The following is a 24,622-nucleotide window of genomic DNA, read 5'->3' as shown; positions in this document are numbered from 1 at the left end:
AGTACAGACCAGGCTGAAAAAAATTCTACCCGTTGAGCCTTGCACTATCTTTCCAGGGCCGAATTGATTGACAAGGCCCTCATCATATACTCCCTCCTATCGTGTCCAGGCAGAATATCAGACACTTTCAAATTCAACCCTAATTCACGGCTTTTGTTCAACAGTGACCTGTACTTGTTAAGTAATTCTGCCGGTCTCCTACTCTTAATATAATTAGTGCCGATGTGTACAACTATATCACCTTTTGTGCCCTTAAAAGATGATATCCACTCTACGTCATCAACCTTTGAGGGAGGAGGGTTCCCAAAAAAAAAAGAGCAGAAATGATTTCTTTAATTAAGTTACTATACTCCTTTTCCCACCTCCCATCAAACTCAGGGTTTGCTGCACATACGAAATCAGCATTAAGAATACATCTATGTCTACTTGTTCAATTTATTTCTATTGAATAAAAAACGTTTAATCATACAGTATAATTCTTTCATTAATAGTTGAATCGGGTTTGGCTGTTTACAGCATTATATTCGGTCATCAACAGACAAGCTGCCTCATTATATACTAATGAGAACACTTGCCTTAGTAAAGGTTGTATAATGGATATCAATTATGTAGATAAAATGAATTTGATAGTATGAACCAGAACTATAATCCTCAATATGTTCTACGTTGATATCAATATTTGTAAAAGATTTAGAGAAGTTTTCCTCAATATGATACGTAGAACACTTCTATATGAATCTCTCCAGAAATTAAAATGAAAACAATTAAAAAATCAAAAATCTTACATTACAGTAAGAAATAATACAATAATTAAAAATCAAATGAACACAATTAAAAATCAATGTAACGCAATTAAAAATTATGTAAAAAATTAATTTAATGAAAAAAGGAAGAATTTAACAAAGGAAGGGAAATCATTTTGCAATTTTTTTCGCTAAATTAATTTTTTACTTAATTTTTAATTGTGTTAGATTGATTTTTAATTGTGTTCATTTGATTTTTAATTATTTCTTACTGTAATGTAAGATTTTCAATTTTTTAATTTGTTTTCATTTTAATTTCTGGAGAATATCATATGGAAGTGTTCTACATATCATATTGAGGTAAACTTCTCTTATTCTTTTACAAAAGTAGGTAAAATGAATAAAGTGTGTTTTTTAATTTTAGTGGCTGCATTACTTACTCTACCTTTCTATTGTTTTCAGTTCTTCTTTCTGAGTTCTCTTAGTCCAGTAAACTGTTGTCTCTGAGTTCAGTTTACTTTTGTACTTGGGGTTATAAAAATATTTTTTTTGTTGGGGTGGGGGGACTCAAAACTGCAGTACTTTTCACCACTATTTTTTTGAATGTAGCATATGTAATTTTGAACATAAATGATATTACTGAATAGCAGTTATAATTTATAGACATTTTTGTGTTTAGGTAAACAAAAAAGTAACATGAGTTGGACTCCTTTGCATTTGGCTTGTTATTTTGGACATAAGACTGTTGCAGAAATATTGATAAAGGTAAATTATTTTTTCTGGTTTACAAATTTGTAACTATATATATTATTACTATTGTAACGTAAGCAAAAATCAGTACTTTTCCCAGATTTATTTCTCATCAGGTATATTCTTTGATCTGAAATAGTGTTCTTTATTCAGGATGTGGTCATGTGGTATCACACATGCTCATTAATTTTCATATTTCATGATTGAAATGCTCATGTCCATTCACATCCTGAATGGACCTTTGCCAACTGTGATGCTGATTTATTGGTTGAGAGAAGCAGTTAATAGTGAAGATGTAAACTACTCTTTCCTCTGGATTAGAATATTAGTGGATTATTGCATTAGAGTATAAAAAAAAATTGTTTATTTTAAAGTATAAAATTTGCCTGGATTAATTTTTTGAAATGAACTACTTTTATACCATGTGGTTAATGCAAAATTAGTTTATTAATTAAGTTTTTTGATCTAATTCCAAAATTTATTACAAAGGTGATGTTTCAGAATCCTTGTTGAATCCCATCATCAGGCTATACAGGACTAAAATAAAATAAGGGGAACATGGAGAAAATTTAAATTTACATTGTAAACAATTTTAAAATTAAAGTTACATCCTTGAAATTTTTTCAAATTAAATTAAATTTAAATTTACAAGTTAATTTTGCATTCTTAACAACAAATTTAAAATTAAAATTTATACATTTTCAAATTAGATTTACCTTATTAACATTTTTACAGTACTGATTTTAGTTCAGAAAATGAATTAAAAAGTTTTATAAATTATAATATGCAATTATTATTACAATTTTATAAATAAATATACTTAAAACAGCATACCTGTTATACCTGTGAACAGCTTCTCACACTGGCTTGTCTGAGTAAGACTGCTCTATTTGAATGTGAGATACTGCTCACGTTTTATGCCTTTTTCAATGCCTGAGGTTGAATAGCAACAATCCACTATTAAAATTTTGATACCTGGCCACCTCCCATTGGTCATCAGGGGATTGTTGCCATTCAGTCTCAGGCATTAACAAAGATATAAAATGTGAACAAATGGAATAACTATTTTGCATCTATAGGCTAAAAAATGGGCATTGAGGTTTAACAGTGATAAATGCAAGATACTGTATTTTAGTGGACGTAATCCCAGAATAACACCTATTTGGTTGGTACCAAACTCAAGGTTGTGGGGAATGAAAAAAGATATTGCAATGCTTGTAGAGTACAACATGTAGTTCTCTGAGTGGTGTAGATGTGCTCTGAGAAAAGCTCATTCAGTGTTCTGTCAGTGATATTAGAGGAACTAATATCACTGACAGAACTAATGCTAATAGGTTATCAGATTGTAGCAGGGTGCTTAGTGATTTTTTAATAACTGAGTGCAAAGTGGAAGAGAAATTGTTGAAGTTAAACATAAGAAAGGCACCAGGGGTGGATGGGATCTATCCAGTTATATTAAAGGAGGTGGCAAAGGAACTAAGCAAACCCTTAGAGATAATTATGAGAGCATCCTTGGACTCGGGGGGGGGGGAGATCCCCACAGAATGGAGATGTATCCCCAATTCACAAAGGGGGATCGAAGGGTGACAATTAATTACAGACCAGTTAGTTTAACTACTGTTCCGGGTAAAATAATGGAGTCACTGGTTAAAGATGCATTGTAGGATAATCTAGGCAAGACTGCAGCAATAATTCAGACACAGCATGGGTTTGTTAAGGGAAAGTCTTGTCTGACAAATTTGATTTAATACTATGATGTAGTTACAAAGGAACTGGATGCAAAAAATAATTTTGATATCATATATTTGGATTTCAGGAAAGCTTTTGACACTGTTGCACATGGAAGACTACTGTACAAATTGGAGCAGAATGGTATTAAGGGTAAGTTGCTACAATGGATAAAAGGATGGTTGAGTGGGAGAAGACATAGGGTGGTAATTAATGGGTGCTGCTCTTTGTGGACTAATGTTATTAGTGGAGTCCCACAGGATTCGGTGTTGGATCCTCTGTTGTTTTGTATAATTACCAATGATATTGATGAAGGTATATCAGGCTTAGTGTCGACGTTTGCAGATGATACAAAGATTGGCAGGGTTGTTAATGACAGTAATGGCAGTGTGCTACTGCAACAGGATCTAGAAAATTTGGGCACATGGGCATAGAAGTGGCAACTGAAGTTTAACATTGACAAATGCATAGTACTGTATATGGGTAGAAGTAACCCCAGAGGAACGTACCAACTGTGTGTTACTACACTTAGGGTGGTAGAAAATAAAAAAGATCTGGGAGTAATTGAGCAGTCAGATATGAAGTTTTCTGAGTAATGCAGACAGGCTGCCAGAGCAGGTCATGGGGTCTTGTCAGTGATATACAGGAATTTTGCTAGCAAGGAAAAGGAGGTGATTATTTCTTTGTATAAGGTAATGGTCAGCCCACGTCTTCAGTACTGTGTACAGGTCTGGAGGCCTCATTTTAGGAAGGATGTAGATTTGCTTGAGTGTGTACAGAGAAAGTCAACAAGATTGGTGAGGGGAATGAAGGGATCCCCTTATCAAGAAAGGCTTAAGTTCTGCAAATTTCAGCAGCTGGAGACTAGGCACCTGCAAGGTGGTCTGATTGAGTTGTATAAGGCCTTGAATGGGTTGAACACGCTGAATTATGATGGGATTCTTCCACTTGTTCATATTACAAACCTAAGGGGGCAAATCGAAATTGAGGAAAGACATATGTAGAATAGATGTGCGGAAATTTGCCTTTAGCCAGCAGGCGGTTAATTGCTGGAATGAACTTCCATCTGTTGTGGAAGTTGATACCTTAAATTCAAGAAGGAATTGGACAAACATTTAGAGGGAATGGTTGTGTAAATTTTTTTTTTTTTTTTTTTGGCTGATGCTACATAAGTTCATACGCTTGCTTTCTTGCATCACATGTCTCTATTACTATTACTAACTTGTCCATCAGGAGAAAAGAAGTCATCTCATTATATAAGCCAAAGGTTTGGCTGCACGTATGCAGAAATTTTTAGGGATGGGAAGATGGTGGAAGAGAAATTATGCTAAAAGTTAATAAGGTACTTGGGGTTGATGGAATCTATTAGATTGTTTTAAAAAAGAAGCAGCAGATGATGTCAGAAAGGCTTTAGCCAAAATTTTGAAAGCACCTTTGGATTCAAGTGAGGTTCCTATAGATTGAAAATGGGAAGATTGTCTCTTATTCACAAATGGGGATCAAAGGGTGAAGGGAATAATTACAGATCTATAAGCTTGACTTTCTATGCAAGGAAAAATTGGTTCAGTAGTTAAAAGAAATGATACAAGATCATGTTGACATGGATGGAGTTGTATTGGAGTCGCAGCATCAATTTGTTAAGTGGCAAGCTTGTCTGACCAATCTGATTAGCTAATATAAAAGTTACAAAGGAACTGGATGCAAAAGGAAAATAATTTTGACATCATATACTTAGATTTCAGAAAAGCTTTTGATATTGTTCCCCTTGCAAATGTTTTTTGTATAAATTGCAGCATTATGGCATAATGGACAAGTTACTACTATGGATAAAAGGATGGCTGAGTTTACAGGAGGCAAAGAGTGGTTATTAATGGCCACTTCTCCTTATGGACTGAGGGAGTTCCTCAGGGTTCACTTACTGCAGGATATTTCAGATGCAGGATATTTCAGAGACTGCTGGAAGTCATTGCGGTACAAGTAAACACATGGGTTGTGTTAGGGTAGCTAAGAATAGAAACAGGTGCATGTATACTTGCGTGTACACCAATGCTAGGAGTTTAGTAAATAAATTTGATGAGTTTGAGGTATTACTCAAAACATCAAAGGCAGATATTGTTGGGATATCAGAGACGTGGTGTCACACAGATATAAGGAATGCAGAACTGGAATTTGGGGAGTACAACGTCTACAGAAAGGATAGACAGCATAGGAAGAGAGGAGGGGTTATGCTATTAGTTAAAAAAACACATAAAATCCAAGGAAGTGAAGCCAGTCGACATCGATGGACAGGGCAGTGTCGAGTCAGTTTGGTGTGACATAAGCATAGGTAAATCAAAATTGAGAGTAGGAGTGTGCTATAGGCCTAATGACTCTGATGAGTATAATAAGATACTGTACAGGGAAATAGAATGGGCCAGTAAATCAGAGAGTCTTATAATGGGAGATTTTAATTTCCCAGATATTGACTGGAATTTGTGGGTTGGTCACTCACACACTAGCAAGGCTTTTGTGGATTTATTGGATGATTGTTTTCTACACCAGCATGTTCGGGAGGCAACTAGAGGGAGTAATACTCTTGATCTGATTATCAGTAGTGATTCTTCATGCATTAGGAATCTGCAGATAAAGGAACCACTGGGTGGCAGTGATCACAGTGTGCTGAAGTGGGATTTATTCAAAGAGGTAACTACCATCAGAGGTAAAGGGAAGGGTTTTTTGTTTTCGTAAAGGCGACTATGATGGTCTGAGACAGTATTTAAATTCTATACAGTGGCACCAACTGATGATGTTACCAACAGAAAACTCAAAATGGGAAGCATTCAAGGAACTAATCTTGGAAGCTACCAGGCTTTACATACCAACCAAGAAATATTGTTCAAGGTTCAGGCCTAAATGGTTGTCAGACGAACTAATGAGACATATGGCAGAGAAGAAAAATGCATGGGATACATACAAATTAATGGGTGACATGGAAGCCTATTATAGATATAAGTTGGTCTGTAACCAAGTCACAAAGGAGATTAGGCAGGCAAAGGCAGATTATGAGAAATCCTTGGCAAAGGATGCAAAGAAAAGCAGAGAAGAGTTCTTTACCTATTTAAACTCAAGAAGGAAAGGGATGAATCAGATTGGTCCACTGGATGTTGATGGTTCAACAGTTGAGGATCCAGCTCAGGTGGCTAACAAACTAAATGAATATTTTGCATCGACATTCACACATGAGGAGTTATTCAGGAAGGGGAATGTCGTAGGTGAAGTAAACATTGGCCGTGAGCTAGATGATTTTCTAATAACTGAGAGGAAAGTGGAGGAGAAATTGTTGAAGGTAAACATAAAAAAGGCACCCGGGGTGGATGGGATCTATCCAGTTATATTAAAGGAGGCAGCAAAGGAAGTAAGCAAATCCCTAGCCATAATTATGAGAGCTTCTTTGGACTCAGAGGAGGTACCCATGGATTGGAGATGTGCAAATGTAACCCCAATTCACAAAGGAGGATCAAAGGCTGACACAAGTAATTATAGACCTGTTAGTTTAACTTCGGTTCCAGGAAAATTAATGGAGGCACTGGTTAAAGAAGCACTGCAGGATCATCTGGACAAGAATTCAGTTATAGCTCAGACACAGCATGGGTTTGTTAAGGGCAGGTCTTGTCTGACCAATTTGATTGGATACTATGATGTAGTCACAAAAGAACTGGATGCAGGGAATAACTTTGATATTATATATTTGGATCTTAGAAAGGCTTTTGATACTGTTGCGCATGGAAGACTGCTGCACAAATTGGAGAAGTGTGGCATTGGAGGCAAATTGCTGCTATGGATAAAGGGATGGTTGAGTGGCAGAAGACAGAGAGTGGTAATCAATGGACACTGCTCAACGTGGACTAATGTTATTAGTGGAGTTCCTCAGGGTTCAGTGTTGGGTCCATTGTTGTTTTCTGTATTTATAAATGATATTGATTATGGTGTATCAGGCTTAATGTCCAAGTTTGCAGATGATACAAAGGTTGGCAGGGTTGTTAAGGACACTACTGATACTATGCTGCTGCAACAGGATCTGGAAAGGTTGAGCAGATGGGCTGAGAGGTGGCAAATGAAGTTTAACATTGACAAATGTAAAGTACTACATATGGGAAACAGTAACCCCAGATCAACGTATCAACTCTGTGGTACTACGCTGACAGTGGTAGAGAATGAAAAGGACCTGGGGGTAATTGTGCAGGCAGATCTGAAGTTCTCTGAGCAGTGCAGACGAGCTGCAAGGGTAGCTCATGGTGTCTTGTCAATGATATACAGGAATTTTTCTAGCAGGGACAGGGATGTGATTATTCCTTTGTGTAAGGCATTGGTCAGGCCACACCTTGAGTACTGTATACAGGTCTGGAGGCCTCATTTCAAGAAGGATGTAGAGCTGCTGGAACGAGTACAGAGAAGGGCAACAAGATTAGTGAATGGAACAAAGGGTTGCTCTTATGAAGAAAGGCTTAAGTTTTGCAAATTACAGAGCCTGGAGACTAGGCATCGGCGATGTGATCTGATAGAGGTGTATAAGGCTTTGAATGGCTTGAGCATGCTCAATGCCGATGGGATTCTTCCTCTTGCTCAGAATAAAAACCTGAGAGGGCATAAATTCAAATTGAGGAAGGACGGATGTCGGATAGATGTGCGGAAATTTGCCTTTAGCCAGCGGGCAGTTGGTTTGTGGAATAGACTTCCATCGCTTGTTGTTGAAGTTGATAGCCTAAACAAATTTAAGGCTCATCTGCACAGGTATTTCGAATGAATGGAGGGGTGAAATGGGAGTAGTGGTTGTTTTTTTTTTTTTTTTTTGGCTGATGCTGAATAAGCTTGCTTTCTTGCATCATATGCCTCTACTAATGCTAATGCTACTGTTTTCAGTATTTATTAGTGATAATAATAAATGATGAAGGCGTATCAAGTGTAATATCTAAATTTGCTGCTGATACAAATATGAGCATTGGTTAATGGAACAATCAGGGTATGCTTCTCCAACAAGATCTGGATAAATTTGGACTGAAAAATGGCCATTGAAGTTTAACTGTGATAAATGCAACCTACTGTATTTTGGTACCAGTAATCCCGGAATAGTATGCTAATAAATGATTTGGTTGGTACCAAACTCAAGGTTGTGGAGAATAAAAAAGACCTTGAGGTGCTTTTACATTCCAACTTGAAATTCTCTGAGCAGTGCAGATGGACTCTGAAGAAAGGTTCTGTCAGTGATATAGAGGAACTTTACTCAGGGACAAAGACATTATTATCTCATTATATGTCATTAGTTAGGTTGCATCCTAAGTACTAAGGATATATATCTATTGGAACAGGTGCAGAGAAGAGCATTAAGGTTAGTGAGAGGCAGAAGGGTACCCTTACCACGAAAGCCTTGTTCTGTGAATTGCAGCATTTTGAAAACCACACACACACACACACACACACACACACACACACACACACACACACACACACACACACACACACACACACACACACACACACACACACACACACACACGGGGAAATAATTTAAATTGGAAAAGAATAGTTGCAGGTTATATATATGTGCAGACATTTGCATTCAGCTTTAACTGTAGAGTAATTAAAATATAAATATATGTTGGAATAAAATTCATCTTGAATGTTGTGGAAGTGGCTAATTTTAATTAGTTCACAAGAGTGGACAAATTCTATTATTAGAAGAGATGGGGAGAAAAAAAAATTTTTTTTTTTTTTTTTCTTTTTTTAGCTGAGCTGTGTATAAGCTTGCTTTCTTGAATCATTCTGCCACTATTGATACCAACTGTGATTAGTGAACACCAAAGCACTTAGTGTTGCTTTGATATCTTGGCTTATATTAATCAACTTTGGGCAAATTACATGGAAATGTTTGGATAAACTGAAGCAGGTGCTCTTGTAATTTTTAAAGTGTTAGATTTTGTTTTGCATAAATGCCTTTTAAGCAAGCTTCTATCTTATGGTCTGCCATCCAACCTTTGCAATTCAGAAAGATTAGTTTACTCTCTGATCACTCATAGTATGTGATAATAGATGGCTCTTCGTCTTTCACTTTGCCACTAGTGCTGGAGTTAACCCCTAGCATTTTTGCTTTTAGAGCATTGCATCAGGCATACATGTAAAATTTACTTATTTTCGGTGATTGCAATAAAGATATTATACTAAGCTTCTGTTCTTCTTTCATATGCCCTCCTTGTCCTGTATATCTTTTCCTCCTCTTTCCATTGACTTTGAAATTGTCTCCATTGTGTTGTTGATGATAGAACACTGCATTTCACTTTATGGTTCAATAAACACTACATCTGAAATATTCTCTGCCAGTTCCTTATATGCTGGCTTCTTGGTTGTTATCTCATTGGGAGAAGAAAACTTAATTAATTTCAGTAATTCTAACCTAATCCTCTCTTATTTCTTTCAAAAAGTGTATGCTGCCACTGCCATGCTCTTCTTCACCAACACTTGGATATTTAGACAAGATCACATATCTTTATTGGGAATTAACTCTGACTTCCAACCTTTCTTGGCACAAGCATATCACAAATATTGCTTTCTCTGCATAAAAAAAAAAAAAGTCTCTCTTTTGTTCTCACTAATACATTCCATCTAAACAGTCCTTAATTCTATTAAAATCACATGCCCACCCTACCATAGAATATTGTTCCCACATCTGGGACAGTGTCCACCAAAACTTCACTTCTAGACTATCTAGATGACGGTTGTCAGGCTAATTAGAGATCTCCCACTCGAACACTCTTTCCATTTCATATTCTTCATGTGTTCAGTTTCTGCTCTTGCTTTCTCTACAGATATTTCTACTGGCACTGTTCTTTTGAACTAACATCAGGAGTTCAACTTCTTTTTTTCTGTTTTCAATGTGTGCACCAAGTGCAACATCCATTCCTGCAACTAGTATCTGCAATTCCACTTTTTTATTTTTTGAATATGTGCATAAACTCAATATCCAGTCACAATTCAGCTCAAACAGTACTAAACCTTTCATCTTTCTCATTTTTTCATTCTACTTCTGTTTTTTGGCTATTCAAGTACTATAGATTCCAATAACTTTTGAGTTTGGAGTCATGATAAAAACAATAACAACAACAAAAAGAGTCTGGCAATGTGGTGCCAGCAATATACAGGGTGTTTCAGTTAAACGTTTCAGAACTTCTAAGAGGGGTAGGGTACATCCTGACAACTCGAAATCATATACCAATGGACAGAATCGAAAATTCTGAGCTTTAGTGCAGGGAATCTTAATTTGGCACAAGAACGCCAAGTTAGTAGGATGGATGATTACACGAACGCAGAGTTAGTCGATATGCATTTGGCGTATGGGGCTGCAAATTGTAGTGGGCCAGCCGCACAGCGTTTGTACGTGGAACGATATCCGACGAGGCGTATTCCCAGTCATAATTTCTTTGCAAGACTGCACCAGAGGTTAGCTGAGAGAGGTTCATTTGAAAGAGCTGACAGGGACAGGGTAAGAACAGCATGGACTCCAGCATGTACAGGGGAATCCAAGAATGAGTACACGAAGTCTAGCAAACGCAGTCGGGGTTTCCCATTGCAGCGTCTGGAGGATTCTCCGAGAACAAGACATGCATCCGTTTCACGTGCAGCCTGTCCAGACACAGCAACCGGAGGATTATGCACCTCGTATTGCTTTCGCACAGTGGTACCTTGGAAAATGTGCTACAAATCCCCTTTTTCCTGCTGAAGTGTTGTTTTCCGATGAGGCATCCTTCACAAGGGAAGGAATTTTCAACACGCATAATGACCATATCTGGGCGGTCGAGAACCCGCATGCAATATGACGTCGTGCAGCACAGATTCAATTTTCGGTCAATGTATGGGCCGGTATTATGGGAGATCACCTCATCGGACCTTACCTGTTACCGTGTCGTCTAACCGGACCTATCTACTTGATCTTTCTGCAGCAAGTATTGCCACAACTTTTGAGAGATGAACAGATTTCTGCATCGATGCAACAGACAATGTGGTTCCAACACGATGGAGCCCTTGCCCATTATAGCGGAGATGTTCGTAACTACCTGGATGTCACATTTGGTCAACAGTGGATCGGACGTGGTGGTCCCGTGCGTTGACCTGCTCGGTCACCCGACCTATCATGTCTTGATTTTTATTTCTGGGGTCATATGAAATCGCTAGTTTATGACACCCCTGTTGACAATGCTGAGGAGCTGGTTGCAAGAATCGCAGTAGCTGCCGAAGAAATTCGAAATTCACCTGGAGTATTCCAGAATGTTCGGATGTCCATGCGTCGGAGATGTGAGGCGTACATTGTAGCCCATGGAAGAAACTTCGAACACTTACTTTAATCCATGTACCTTTTGCTTCTTTTCATGTATTATTAAAACGATTTCTCACTTACGGTCTCTTTTCTTTATGGTGCTTCTGTGTACAACACCGCTTCAGGGAAGCATTTCCGACCCCACATTGCTATATGATTTCGAGTTGTCAGGATGTACCCTACCCCTCTTAGAAGTTCTGAAACGTTTAACTGAAACACCCTGTATATTTGTATTGCTTCTGGAAGGTCACTTACTTTATCTAAAAGCTCTGCACATTTTGGCTATCAAGAGGTACAAGAAAAGGAGAAATTTCTCTTAATCATTCAAGATTTTCTCAAATATCAAGAGGGGAAAAGTGGGTAGAGGACTGCTGTTCCTTTTTCCTACCTCTGAATCCATCCATTTCTCTCCCCCCTCAACAATCTGATTATTATTGATTTCCCCTTTCCTTTTCTCTCTCTTTTTCTACTTTTCTGTTCTTGCTGTGTCTCCTCTAACCTCCACTTTCTTTAATGCTTTGTAACAGTTATTGATAAGATCTCAAAAAAGCATAAACGATTGAATTTCTTATGGATAATTTTCAAATTAAGATTTTTTTTTTATATGTGAACCCCATACACAAGAGGTATTAGAACCTATAGTACTTAGTACCGTGCTTGGGTTGGAGGTTGAGAAGACGAAAGAAGATATTTGTTGACATTGGACTTGAACTTCTGTAGATTGTAATTTTCAGGAAATACGTATGAAGGAAGGTTGTTCCAGAAAACGGCAGTTGAATGAATAAATGAGGAACATGAAAAGTTGGTTCTGTCGGTTTGAAGTTGGACAGTAAATGGATGTTGGCTGGTGGCGGCACGTGTTCGGACTGTTTTGAAAGAGAGAGAGCAGGAATTATAGAAGCCAATTCAGAAGAACAGTACCCATGGAAGTATCTGTAGAAGAGGCATGCAGCAGAAACAGTATGTTTATGAGAAAGCGAGTGGAGAGACTCTGTTAGAGATGAATCATTAATTAACCTAACTGCCCTCTTCTGAATGGAATCAAGAAGCCTGAGAGAGGTTTTGGGGGCACCACCCCAGATGTGGGAACAATATTCCATGGCAGGGCGGATTTGCGATTTATACAGAGTGAGCAGCTGTTTGGAAGAAAAGTAACGCCGAGAGCGAAAGAGAAAACCAAGTTTTTTAGATGCAGAGGAAGCAATATTTGTAATGTGCTTGTGCCAAGAGAAATTAGAAGTCAGGGTAATCCCCAAAAGAGATATATCATTTTGCCTAGAAATCGGAGTGTCACTAAAGATAAGCATAGGAGCAGAAGAATCCTTTTTGCGAGATATAAGACAATACTGAGTTTTAAAGGGTTGAAATCAACTAAGTTGTCTTTGCTCCACTGGAGAATTACCTGAAGATCAGAATTTAAGGAATTGGTAGCAGATTTTCGAGAGGTTGAAGCTGATTGAGCAGGACAAGGTTTCTCAAAATGGAAATTGGAATGCAATGTGCTATCATCGGAAAAACTATGGATAGGATTTCCAGTCAATGGAAGAAGGTCATTAATATACAAGAGGAAAAGAGTGGGGGAAAGAACTGAACCTTGGGGGACACCGGCATTAGTGGAGAAGACAGAGAGCCATCTACCATCACCCTCAGCGAGTGATCAGAGAGAAAACTGGATAACTAATTACTAAAAACAGTTGGCAAACCATAAGATGGAAGCTTGTTTAGAAGACCTTTATGCCAAACACGATCAAAAGCCTTTGAGATGTCAAGGGCAACTACTTGTGTTTCACCGAACCTTTCCATTGAATTAGTCCATAAAAGGGTAACATAAGCCAGAATATCACCAGTGGATCGACACAGACAGAATCAATACTGGCGATCGTTGACCAGATGGAAGGTTTCTAGGTAGTTTAAGAGTTGGCGGTTAATTGATTTCTTCATTACTTTAGAAAGAGTAGAAGTAATTGCAATGGGACGATAATTGGATGGGAGGGATTTGTCACCCTTTTTAGGAACTGGCTGGATATGAGCAAATTTCCAAGCAGAAGGAAAAATACCTTTGGAATAAGAAAGTGAAAAAAGGCGCCAAAGAATATTAGTAAGTTCAAGAGCACAGGTTTTGAGAACAAGTGGAGAAATACCATGGGGACCTGGAGCTTTCTTAGCATCAAGATTCATCAAAATCCTTCTGATATCCTTTTGATGGAAGACCACAGGAGGCATTGAATGGAGCATGTTGGGAATGGTGGGAGGTGTTTTACCAGTAATATCCATCCAAGATGGATATTACTTCCCTATAAATATCAACAGTCATAGTCATGCCCGAGTTTTGTTATTCAAAATTTTATTTACTTAAATCTGCCTATAACTACAACTGCCTTTTTTTTTTTTTTAAGCATGGTGCTGATGTCAATGTTGTTAATGATGGAGGAGATACCCCACTTCATAAAGCTGCTTACACAGGGAGAGAAGTAAGTAATCAAATTTTATTCCATAACAAAATTTTCTGAATATAATATAATTCTGTTGTGCATTTTTAATGCTATTGAATTTATTAAATCAACTGTTTTTGTGTAAATATTTTTAGCATATATAAATGATTGTTCATAAAAGAACATTCCCTTAATCACATGTAAGTTTTGTAAGTGCTGTTCTGAAAAGGAGAAAGAAATTATATTTATATAATTATTGTTATTCTGTTAGATTCTGAAAGACATTGTCTCACATTTAAACATGTGTGTGGTACTACACTTAATGTGGTAGAAAATGGAAAAGACCTTGGAGTAATCGTGCAGTCAGATATGAAGTTTTCTGAGAAATGCAGACAGGCTGCCAAGGCAGGTCATGGGTTTTGTCAATGATATATAGGAATTTTGCTAGCAGGGAAAAGGAGGTAATTGTCCCTCTGTATAAGGCAGTGCTCAGGCCTTGAGTATTGCGTACAGGTCTGGAGGCCTCATTTTAGGAAGGATGTAGATTTGCTTGAACGTGTACAGAGAAGGGCAACAAGATTGTTGAGGGGAATGAAGGGATCCTCTTACCAAGAGAGGCTTAAGTTCTGCAAATTGCAATGGCTGGAGACTACGCACCTATGCAGTGATCTGATTGAGGTGTATAAGGCCTTGAATGGGTTGAGCACGCTGAATTCTGAAGGGATTTTTCCACTTGTTCAGATTACGAACCTAAGGGGCATAAATTCAAATTAAGGAAAGACAGATGTAGAATAGATGCCTTTAGCCAGCGGGTGGTTAATTGCTGGAACAAACTTTCATCTGTCGTGGAAGTTGATAGGTTAAATAAATTTAAGGAGGAACGGAAAACATTTAGAGGAAATGGTTGTGTGAATTTTTTATTTTTTTTGGCTGGTGCTGCATAAGCTCATACACTTACTTTCTTGCATCACATGCCACTACTACTACTATTTATATATTTTATAAATGTATTTTTAAGATCCCAAGAAATTTGTTAATATGTTGTGATATGTTCATTCCTAGTTACCAGTCTTCTTCATAGAGATAGGTATCTTGTACCATTCATTACAGTTATTATTAATAAGGTCACAATGATGGAAGGAAGCCAGCTTTATTTAGTATAAGTTTTAAAATAAATATATAAATATAAAAAAATTGGCACCTGATTTCATGTAGGTCCATCCCTTCCTTAAAGTTATGCAGGCTTTCTAGGCTATGGAATTAGGTAGTGAGTTTTTCAAACAGTTAATAATCCTTTGGCTGAAAGAAAAGGAAGGTTAGTTGTAGATCAGATATCTTATATCCAGTCTACAACTGCCCTTCCTTAATTTAAGTGTATGTATCCAATTTTGTGCCACCTGTGAAAGAAATACACACACACATCTCTGCTATTTAATTACTCAGAACTGTCAATGCATTTGAATGAATATCTTGATCACCATCTCATGCAGATCTGATCATAGAATGTTGCAACCAAAAAAAAAAAACTAAACTCTCCCTCTCTGTCTAATCACACACGCACACGCGCACACATGCACGCACACCGTGATCACTGAATTATAACCATCTATCTGGTACTGTGTTGAGCCACTGTTCACATGGATAACAGCCACTGTTTGCCTGGGCATTGACTCCACTAGATGTCTGAGGACGTCTATAGGGATCTGCAGCCGTGCTGCCAGCAAGTTTTTGTTGGCAGCATGGCTGCAGATATAACTTTCATTTATTCCACAGTGTTGGAATAAATGAACGTTACATGTCCATACACCTTACTTCTCCTTCCGAAACATCCCACAGGTGTTCAGTTGGATTGAAATTAGGTGAATTTAGAGGCCAATTGAGATGGGTGATATTTTCACCATGTTCTTTGAAATACTCATGCACAGTGTGGGCCCGATGACACGGCACATTATACCTTGGAAGGTCCCATTTCTCTCTGGGAAAAAATTGCAACAAGGCATGCACATGGCGTGGAATTTTGTCTTTTAAGGCAGACAGTGATTCTAGTGTGAAGGTCCACCATGTTTCACGCTTAGTTGTGGCCCACCCTTGGTGTAGATGAGCACTGAGCAGGCTTTCCAGGTGATTGCTTTCTGTATGGCAAAGTGGCCAGAAACAACTAAACAACACAGTTTGTTTCTTTCGTAGGGTTATCATTTGTTTTACCCAACTTAGCTAAACTAAACAGTTTTTGCAAAATTACTCGAAAAAATTCTTCATAGCAGACTCATGGGTTTTCTTGAAGAAAATCAGCTCATCCATCAACAACAGTATGCTTATTGCTCTAAAAGATCCATGCAATTATTGACTTCTGCTCAAGGATCATTGATTGTCTTGAAAAGGGTCACTATGCCATAGCACTGTTTCTTGACTTATCTAAAGCTTTTGATTGCATAAACCATACTATTCTACATAACAAACTCAGTAACCTTGGCTTGAGAGGGAAAATTAACCTTCTCCTTGAAAACTACCTTACCGATCGGCTGTTTGTCGTAAGAACAAATCAATCATACTCTGACATCTGTTATTTCTCCAGGGGAGTACCTCAAGGCTCACTTCTTGGACCTATCCTATTTTTTTTTTTACATCGATGAATTTCTCTCTCTTCTTCCATCTTCTCACCTAGTAGCGTATGCCGATGATATTTCCATCCTAATCACAGATAAAGACCCTAATGAGCTCCAACTCAAAATCTCCCCTCGACGTGGGCACCTGTACGTGGTGAGGGGACCTCCCAGTGACGCTACTGGACTTCCAGACTAGCATCACTGGGATCCAATGCCCACAGCCCAGGTTCCAGGCTTACATCAATGGAATCCGGCGTGTTTGCCGTGCGCTGCGACCCGTGGAAATTCGGAAAGGGGATCCTGGTGGTTGAGGGGCCCAGCTTCAATACACCACTTTGGCCCCTGCTTCGACAAGACGGGTGGTCCTGGAAGGCCCGGCTAGGATCAATCGGCTAGTAGGCTCGCCTGCGAGGGTCAACCGTGTCAATGCCATGCCCCTACCCTCATGGTCCGAGGGACAGGATTCAGGCTGGCGGCGGTGCGGGTATAGTGTCTGGGTAGCCCTGGCGTCCCACTCCCGAGCGCATTTATTGCATGCCGGGTAGTGGGCGTCCCTTTGGGCTCCGTGGTGGGTGGGGAGCCCGGGCACTGAACAATTTAAAAAACTATATGAATCCTGATAAACTTACTTCTTCAGGGGCCCCAACCCGGTCCCTATCTGAAAACATAGATAACGATCCAGATAGCATTATTGCTAAAAAAAGGCAGCGAACTGAAGTACCATCAGGGCCAGTCCCAAGGTTCTTAATCATGCATTCTACCAATGAGACACCGATTGGTAAAATGTCACCCTTTTTTATTCAAAAAGGGTTAGATGGGTTAGCAGGTTCACCCAAATCAGTTAAAAGGCTTCGTTCTGGAGACCTTTTAATTGAAACTAAAAATGACAGGCAATCAGAACATCTACTCCGAACAACATCAATCGGAGGAATCCCTATAACAGTGACACCACACAGAACACTCAATTCATCGAGAGGTGTCATTTCGGAGTGGGACCTTCTCGACGTAACCGAGAAGGAAATCTGCTCCGAATTAAAACCACAGGGAGTCATTGCCGTCAAGAGAATCACTGCGCGAAGGGATGGAAAAATTGTTAAAACCAGGAGCGTTATCCTGACTTTTAACTCTCCTAAACCTCCTGACGAGATTAAAGCTGGATACATCAACTGTTCAGTGCGTCCATACGTTCCGAACCCTTTACGGTGTTTTAAATGCCAGAAGTATGGACATTCTCAAATGGCCTGCCGTGGAGTCCTTGCATGCGCTTGATGCGGTGCAAAGGACCACGAAACAACAGCATGTTCAGCCGCAAAACCCACCTGTATTAACTGTGAAGGCGAACACCCGGTCTATTCACGAGCATGCTAGAGGTGGAAAGAAGAAAAAGAAATTCAACGGCTGAAGGCAGAGCTAAATATATCATACCAGGAGGCAAGGAAATCGGTCAAACCCCTGAATATCAACAAACCTACCTACGCCCAGAAGGTAGCAGGGAGATGTTCCGTCGGAACTCAGACAGACATGACCATTCCTCCAAAGGAGTCTTTCACTCCCATCGCGCGTTATCCTTTAAGTTCTCAAAAACCTGCGCAGAAGGACCAATCAGCTGCCACTCCTATATCGGTACCTCCTAACGCTCCACAAGTAACAAAGGTAACTATGAAAGAAAAGAATAAAAAAGGGGAAGTCCCCCCCCTAGTACCCAAGAAAAGATGGATGTCGAGCAGAAGGAGGTACCCAAAGATTCAGTCTTGGAACTCTTTGCGGAGGAAGAAATGGACACGGGACAGCATCCATTCTTCCCCAAAAAAGATAGACCCAAGACTGATAAAAGTAAGCCCTCAGCACCTCAGAAGCCGCCTGATGGACCCACCAAGCCAAAATAATGGCTAAATTCCTACAATGGAATTGTCGTGGATTCCGGCGAAATACTGATGACATCAAGGCCCTCCTGCAAAAGCACGAGCCAGTTTGCTTTTGCTTGCAGGAGACATATCTAAAGGCAAATGACGATCCCACAATGCATAACACCACAATTTTTCGTAAGGATAGAATTGCGGATGGCTCTGTACGTGGGGGAGTGGCTATCCTTGTGGGTAACCAGACCCCAGTGCAGCCCTTGCTAATTACAACTAGCATAGAAGCTGTTGCAATTCGCCTTACGGTGGGATTTTTATTAACCGTCTGCTCTATCTATTTGCCACCTGGGACTGACATCTCCCAGGAAGACCTTGATGATCTTCTAACGCGGTTGCCTCCCCCTTTCTTACTTCTCGGGGATATGAATGGACATAACACCCTGTGGGGTAGTGCTAACATCAACAGAAGGGGACGAGTCATAGAGCATATGCTAAATGACAATGACCTTTCCCTTCTAAATACTGGAACAAACACCTTCTTCCACATGCCTACCCGTACTTTTTCTGCCATTGATCTCTCTATCTACTCCCCTTCTCTACTCTCTTCTCTCACTTGGGAAGTGAAGGAGAATCCATACGGAAGCGATCACTTCCCTGGGAGACCATGTCTTCCCTTCAGGTTACCACGGTGGAAGATTGATCAGGCTGACTGGACTGCCTTCCAACATCAGACAAATTTTGATCTTAGCACAGTCAGTCAAGAGCCTATCAATGATGCAGTTAAGTACATCACAGAAAATACTGTCCAAGCAGCTGCGAATGCTGTTCCAAAAACATCTGCCCGGTTTCCACCATTTCCTAAACCTTGGTGGAATTCACAATGCACAGCAGCAAAAAAGGCTCAAAACAAAGCGTGGGGGATATTCCGCCGATATCCTACCACGACCAACCTTATAGCCTTTAAACGTGCACGAGCCAAAGCACGATATATCCACCGTCAGAGTCAAAAGGAATCGTGGATCCGTTTTACATCATCTATTAACCAGTCTACCAACTCTAAGGTAGTCTGGGATAAAATCCGGAAAATGAAGGGAAAATATACATCCCACCCTTCTTCAATCCTAGGTTATAATGGATGCGCTATTGCAGATCCATCTGCAATAGCCAATTCTCTTGGGGAAACATTCTCTAACATCTCTGCAACATCTTCGTATTCCCCAGAGTTCCTGGTCCTGAAATATAAAATCGAAAAACAGGCACTTAACTTTAAATGTAAGAGCATTTATCCCTACAACGGGGATTTCACTATTCAGGAACTGGAAAGAGCCCTCGCTCTTTCCAAAGCAAGTGCCGTTGGACCAGATGGCATCCATTATGAAATGATTAAACATCTTTCACCAAAATCTATGGATTGTCTGCTCCTTCTGTATAACAGAATCTTTACTGAAGGGCAGTTTCCGGACTCCTGACGAAAGGCAATCGTTCTTGCCTTTCCTAAGCCAGGAAAGGATCCAAAAGTCACCACCAATTATCGTCCTATTGCTCTGACTAGCTGTCTGTGCAAAATCCTGGAGAGAATGGTTAATTCTCGTTTAATATGGTATCTCGAATCAAATGACCTTCTCTCCAACATCCAGTGCTGCTTCCGAAGGAACCAGTCCACTTTGGACCATCTTATTAGATTGGAAGCATCCATCCGGGATGCTTTCCTAAAACGCGAACACTTGGTGTCGGTGTTCTTTGACATGGAAAAAGCGTATGACACAACTTGGAGATTTGGCATTTTAAAAGATTTACATAGCCTAGGCCTTAGAGGGCATCTCCCCTTTTTTATTCAAACCTTTTTAGCCAATCGATCGTTCCAAGTTCGTGTGGGATCCTCACTCTCTCGCTCCTTTAGCCAAGAGGAGGGAGTACCACAAGGATCAGTATTAAGTGTCAAAAATAAATTCCATCACAGAACAACTTCCTCCAACTGTAAACGGTGCCCTCTATGTTGATGACTTTAGCATTTTTTGTCAGTCGTGCAACATGAGGGTTATTGAAAGACAACTGCAGAAAGCCATTGATAGTCTGAATTCCTGGGCACTTGCAAATGGCTTCAGGTTCTCGCCGGAGAAGACCGTTTGCGTACACTTTTGTCGCAAGCGTAATCTTCATCCTGAACCTGAATTAAGGTTCGGACAAAATGCTATTCCAGTAGCAGCGAACAGAAAATTCTTGGGACTCATATTCGATAAAAAACTGACCTTTTTGGATCATATTCGTCAAATCCGCACAAAGTGCACAAGAGGCCTTAATATGCTCCGCTCGCTATCCTCTGTATCTTGGGGTGCAGACTGATGCACCCTTCTACGGCTTTACCGTGCACTTGTGCGATCCAAATTAGATTATGGGTCCCAAGTATATTCTTCAGCCAGAGACAGTGCCCTTCGATGGCTGGAACCTGTCCATCATCAGGCTCTACGTATCGCTACTGGAGCATTTCGAACATCTCCTGTCCAGAGTTTATACGTCGAAGCAAACGAACCACTGTTATCGCTTCGACGTAAGCAGTTGTCTTTAAAGTACGCCTTAAAACTGAAATCCCTGCCAGACCATCCTACGTGGCCATTCGTTTTTGAGCCACGTTGGGAAAATTTATACAATACCCGTAAGACTGCCAATCGTCCTTTAGGTATTCGTCTCCAAGAGCTACTCAAAGAACTTAATATCAAGGTAGACAAGGTTGCACCAAGGCAACCCTTTTCACCCTGCATGCTCGTGTCCCGGCATGTGACTTGTCGCTTAGAAATTGGGGAAAGTCGGACACTCCATCATGTGTCTACCTGCAGCTTCATTCAGCACACCGAACTGAATATTCCGACTTCGCGCCAGTCTACACAGATGGTTCGAAGTCAGAATCATATGCGGGATCTGCTGCTGTCTTTACAGACAGCACTATATCAGAGCAGATTCCCTCTGAATGCAGCATATTTACTGCAGAGCTGCACACTGTAGAGTTAGCCTTGGATCACATTAGTAAATGCCAATACCAACTTTTCATTTTATATTCCGACTCTCTTAGCATGTTACAGGCCTTAATATCTGTGAGATATAATCCTCATCCAGTTCTGTCTAGTATTCAGCAGAAGATTCACTTCCTCTGTGGACGTGAATATGATATCTGCTTCTGCTGGAGTCACAGCCACATTGGGATTAGGGGAAATGATTTGGCTGACGCCGCAGCCAAATCAGCAATTCCCAATAATAACCGCTGCCTGTTAGTCCCCTGTACAGACTACAGGCAAATAATACACCAAAAGATATATTCCCAATGGCAGGACTTGTGGAATAGACAGACTGGGAATAAACTATATTGTATAAAGCCTGTAATTGAACCGTGGCAGTCTAGTCTGCGCAGGAATCGTAAGGAGGAAGTTGTTCTTGCCCGGACACAGTCATTTAACTCATTCGTTTCTGCTGAGGGCTGATGACCCTCCTATGTGTGAGTCCTGTGGCACAATTTTAACAATAAGACACATTTTAGTTGAATGTCCAGATTTTAGCAATATCCGTTTTACCGCTTTTAATCATCTGACTGAGCCATATACACTCAGTCAGATTTTATCTGACAATGACAACGTGTCTGCTGTTTTTAGCTATTTTAAATTAATAAAAGTTTTTAATTGTATTTAATTTATGCTATTGTTACTTCTTTATTGATTTATTTTTTATATCTTTGTTATTATATATCTGGACATGGTGGCCTTACTAATTAGGTCACCGAGAATTTATAATTTTTTAAATATTACCTAGTCTTGGCGCATTATAGCCGTAGTTGCTAATGCGCCAAAAAAATCCAAACAAACCAAACCAAACCAAACCAAAAACTCAAAATCTCTGCCTTGCTTTCTGTGATGCATAATTGGCTTCAAAAGAATCAGCTTATACTGAATCCAGAAAAATCAAAATATATGGTGTTTAGAACGAAAAACAAACCACTAAATATTGATTTAGATGTAACATACAAAGAAAAACAACTTGAAAGGGTGAATGAAACCAAGTTTCTCGGAATCTGGCTAGATGATAAACTAAGTTGGGCAAAACAAATGATAACCCTACGAAAGAAAACTTCGTCACTAGCGGGAATATTCGCAGGGCCTCTGCCTGGGTGTCTTCTTCTCTTCTCAGACAAGTATTCCTCTCTTTAATTCAGCCGCTCCTCACCTATGGAATCATCTCATGGGGTACCACCAGCTAAGAAAATCTTGCGAGAATCAACTCCATTCTCAATTGATGCGTTTGTTCAATTTTGGGCCTTCCCTGGAATGCATTGGTTAGTTTGAGATACAAGGAAGTGAGACTCCTAAGCATCTACCAGCTATTGCAGAAAGCCGAGGTGATCCTTGTTTACAATGCTATGAAGATAGCAGACTTTCCCCCTCTCTTCAGATCCTTTTTCATAACCACAGACGAAGAAGAAATATCATACAATCTAAGAAATGAAGCCAACCTGAAGATTCCGCTTTTCAGAAAAGCCATAGGTCAGAAAAGTATAAAATACAGAGGTGCTAAAACCTGGAACAAACTTCCTGCAAAAAATCAAAAATGTCACTTCACTAAATCAATTCAAGAAACTACTAATTGAACACATCACCAGGGATGTCTGATTCAAATCACCTTCCACTCAACTCCTGGATTTTAAAAACACGAACATGGAAATAATGTACAAATGTTAAAGGAAACAGTTTGCAAATGTTTGTAAATTTCTGTGCATTTTTCTCATCATTTTTTCTTTTCTCTCATTTAATTGTAAAAATGTTCGAAATGATGTTATAAGTAGCGATGCTTTTTGAAGTCTTCTGTAAAGAAATGTACAAAAAAAAAACTCCAATTTATTTGTCTTTCCTATTGAACATTACCTGTACAATTTCAGAACTGTACATTTTTCAATTGTATATTTGTATATTCATAATTTTTTTAAGGGAACACCCCCTAAAAAGCCATTGGCTTATGTGTTCTCCCTCCCTTTTTGCTGTTATCTCCCAAAAAAGTGTAACATAAAATAGGGATAAATAAATTATTATTATTATTATTATTAACACAACAGCACACACACACTGCACAAACATAACATTACAGACATTTCTGGCCTTTTACAGTTTTTTTAGTTATCACAGTGTCGAGGCGGAGTTAAACTGATGTTCAGGTGCCATCCTACATAAGATACTGTACATACAATGCTATACATGTCCTGTTGTGGGGTGGCACCTGGAACTCCAGTTTGACGCCACTCTACATGTCTGCACACCTCACCAGTGAAATGTTCATCCGTACGCACCAGGGGTTCTAGTTCTTGCCAGCAAAGCAACCATCGTGACCCGCTTTGGATAGTGGGTGCCATGCATGATGAGTCCATGGACTCGTTTTGCAGATAAATCCAGGTATTTGGATTCATCTGACCAGCACACTTTTCTAGTCCTCCATTGTCCAACCGGTGTGTTGTTGGCACCACAGCATTCTCTGTCGACAATGATCAGTGGTGAGGAGAGGATCTTTCCTGAGTCATCTGCTGTGAAACCTTATACATGGGTTTGTGCAGTTTTTCATCATTTGAGATATGGAATTTTTCACAAATAACAGTCTTCTAAGTAAGCCTCCATATCCTCAGGGGCTCACATCTGGTGAGTATGGGCTTGGCACACCCAGGGTCCTGAGCTGGATATCATCATTCTTCTCTTTCTTGGTGATTTCCTTCTACTCTCTCTCTCTCTCTCTCTCTCTCTCTCTCTCTCTCTCTCTCTCACTCTCAGGGTTACTCGGGAATGAATTTTTTTTTTTGGCTGGTGCAGCCTAAGCCTCAGGCTTCCTTGCACCATATAGCTAATAATAATAATAATTTTATGTCCTGCTGACTGTTTTTTGCAATGGAATATTCAGTTTTCTCTCTGAATCAGAAGTGGACTGGCCATAAGGCTTACTGGGGAAAACCCTGGTGGGCTGGAGGTCGGTGTGATTTTGCCCATAAACAACATGACCATAAAGACTAGTATGAGGCCGCTACAAGTTTTCCCCGGTAAGAATTTTTGACCCAGTCCACCTCTGCTCTGAATACCCACTGTCGTTGATGATAGATGTCACTCTGTCTTCCAAATTCTCCATTAATGCTGGTGTTCCC

The 24,622-nt window shown here is 39.6% G+C and overlaps 1 protein-coding gene across 2 annotated transcripts in view; it reads left to right on the top strand.

Moving 5' to 3' along the window:
- LOC150084438 (oxysterol-binding protein-related protein 1-like) overlaps nt 1–24,622 on the top strand; it is a 707,041-nt gene that overhangs the window by 44,687 nt on the left and 637,732 nt on the right. For both annotated transcript variants that reach the window (XM_090376067.1, XM_090376066.1), the window contains exons 3-4: nt 1,423–1,508; nt 13,962–14,036. In XM_090376067.1, the coding sequence (XP_090232193.1) occupies nt 1,423–1,508; nt 13,962–14,036 (161 nt within the window). The remainder of the gene's footprint in view (nt 1–1,422; nt 1,509–13,961; nt 14,037–24,622) is intronic.

The sequence above is a fragment of the Mastigoproctus giganteus genome, chromosome 6 (assembly GCF_048544385.1).
Source record: "Mastigoproctus giganteus isolate SK-2022 chromosome 6, ASM4854438v1, whole genome shotgun sequence".
NCBI lineage: Eukaryota > Metazoa > Arthropoda > Arachnida > Uropygi > Thelyphonidae > Mastigoproctus > Mastigoproctus giganteus.
Note: the sequence above shows the minus strand (reverse complement) of the source record. Positions and strands in the feature narration are given on the sequence as shown.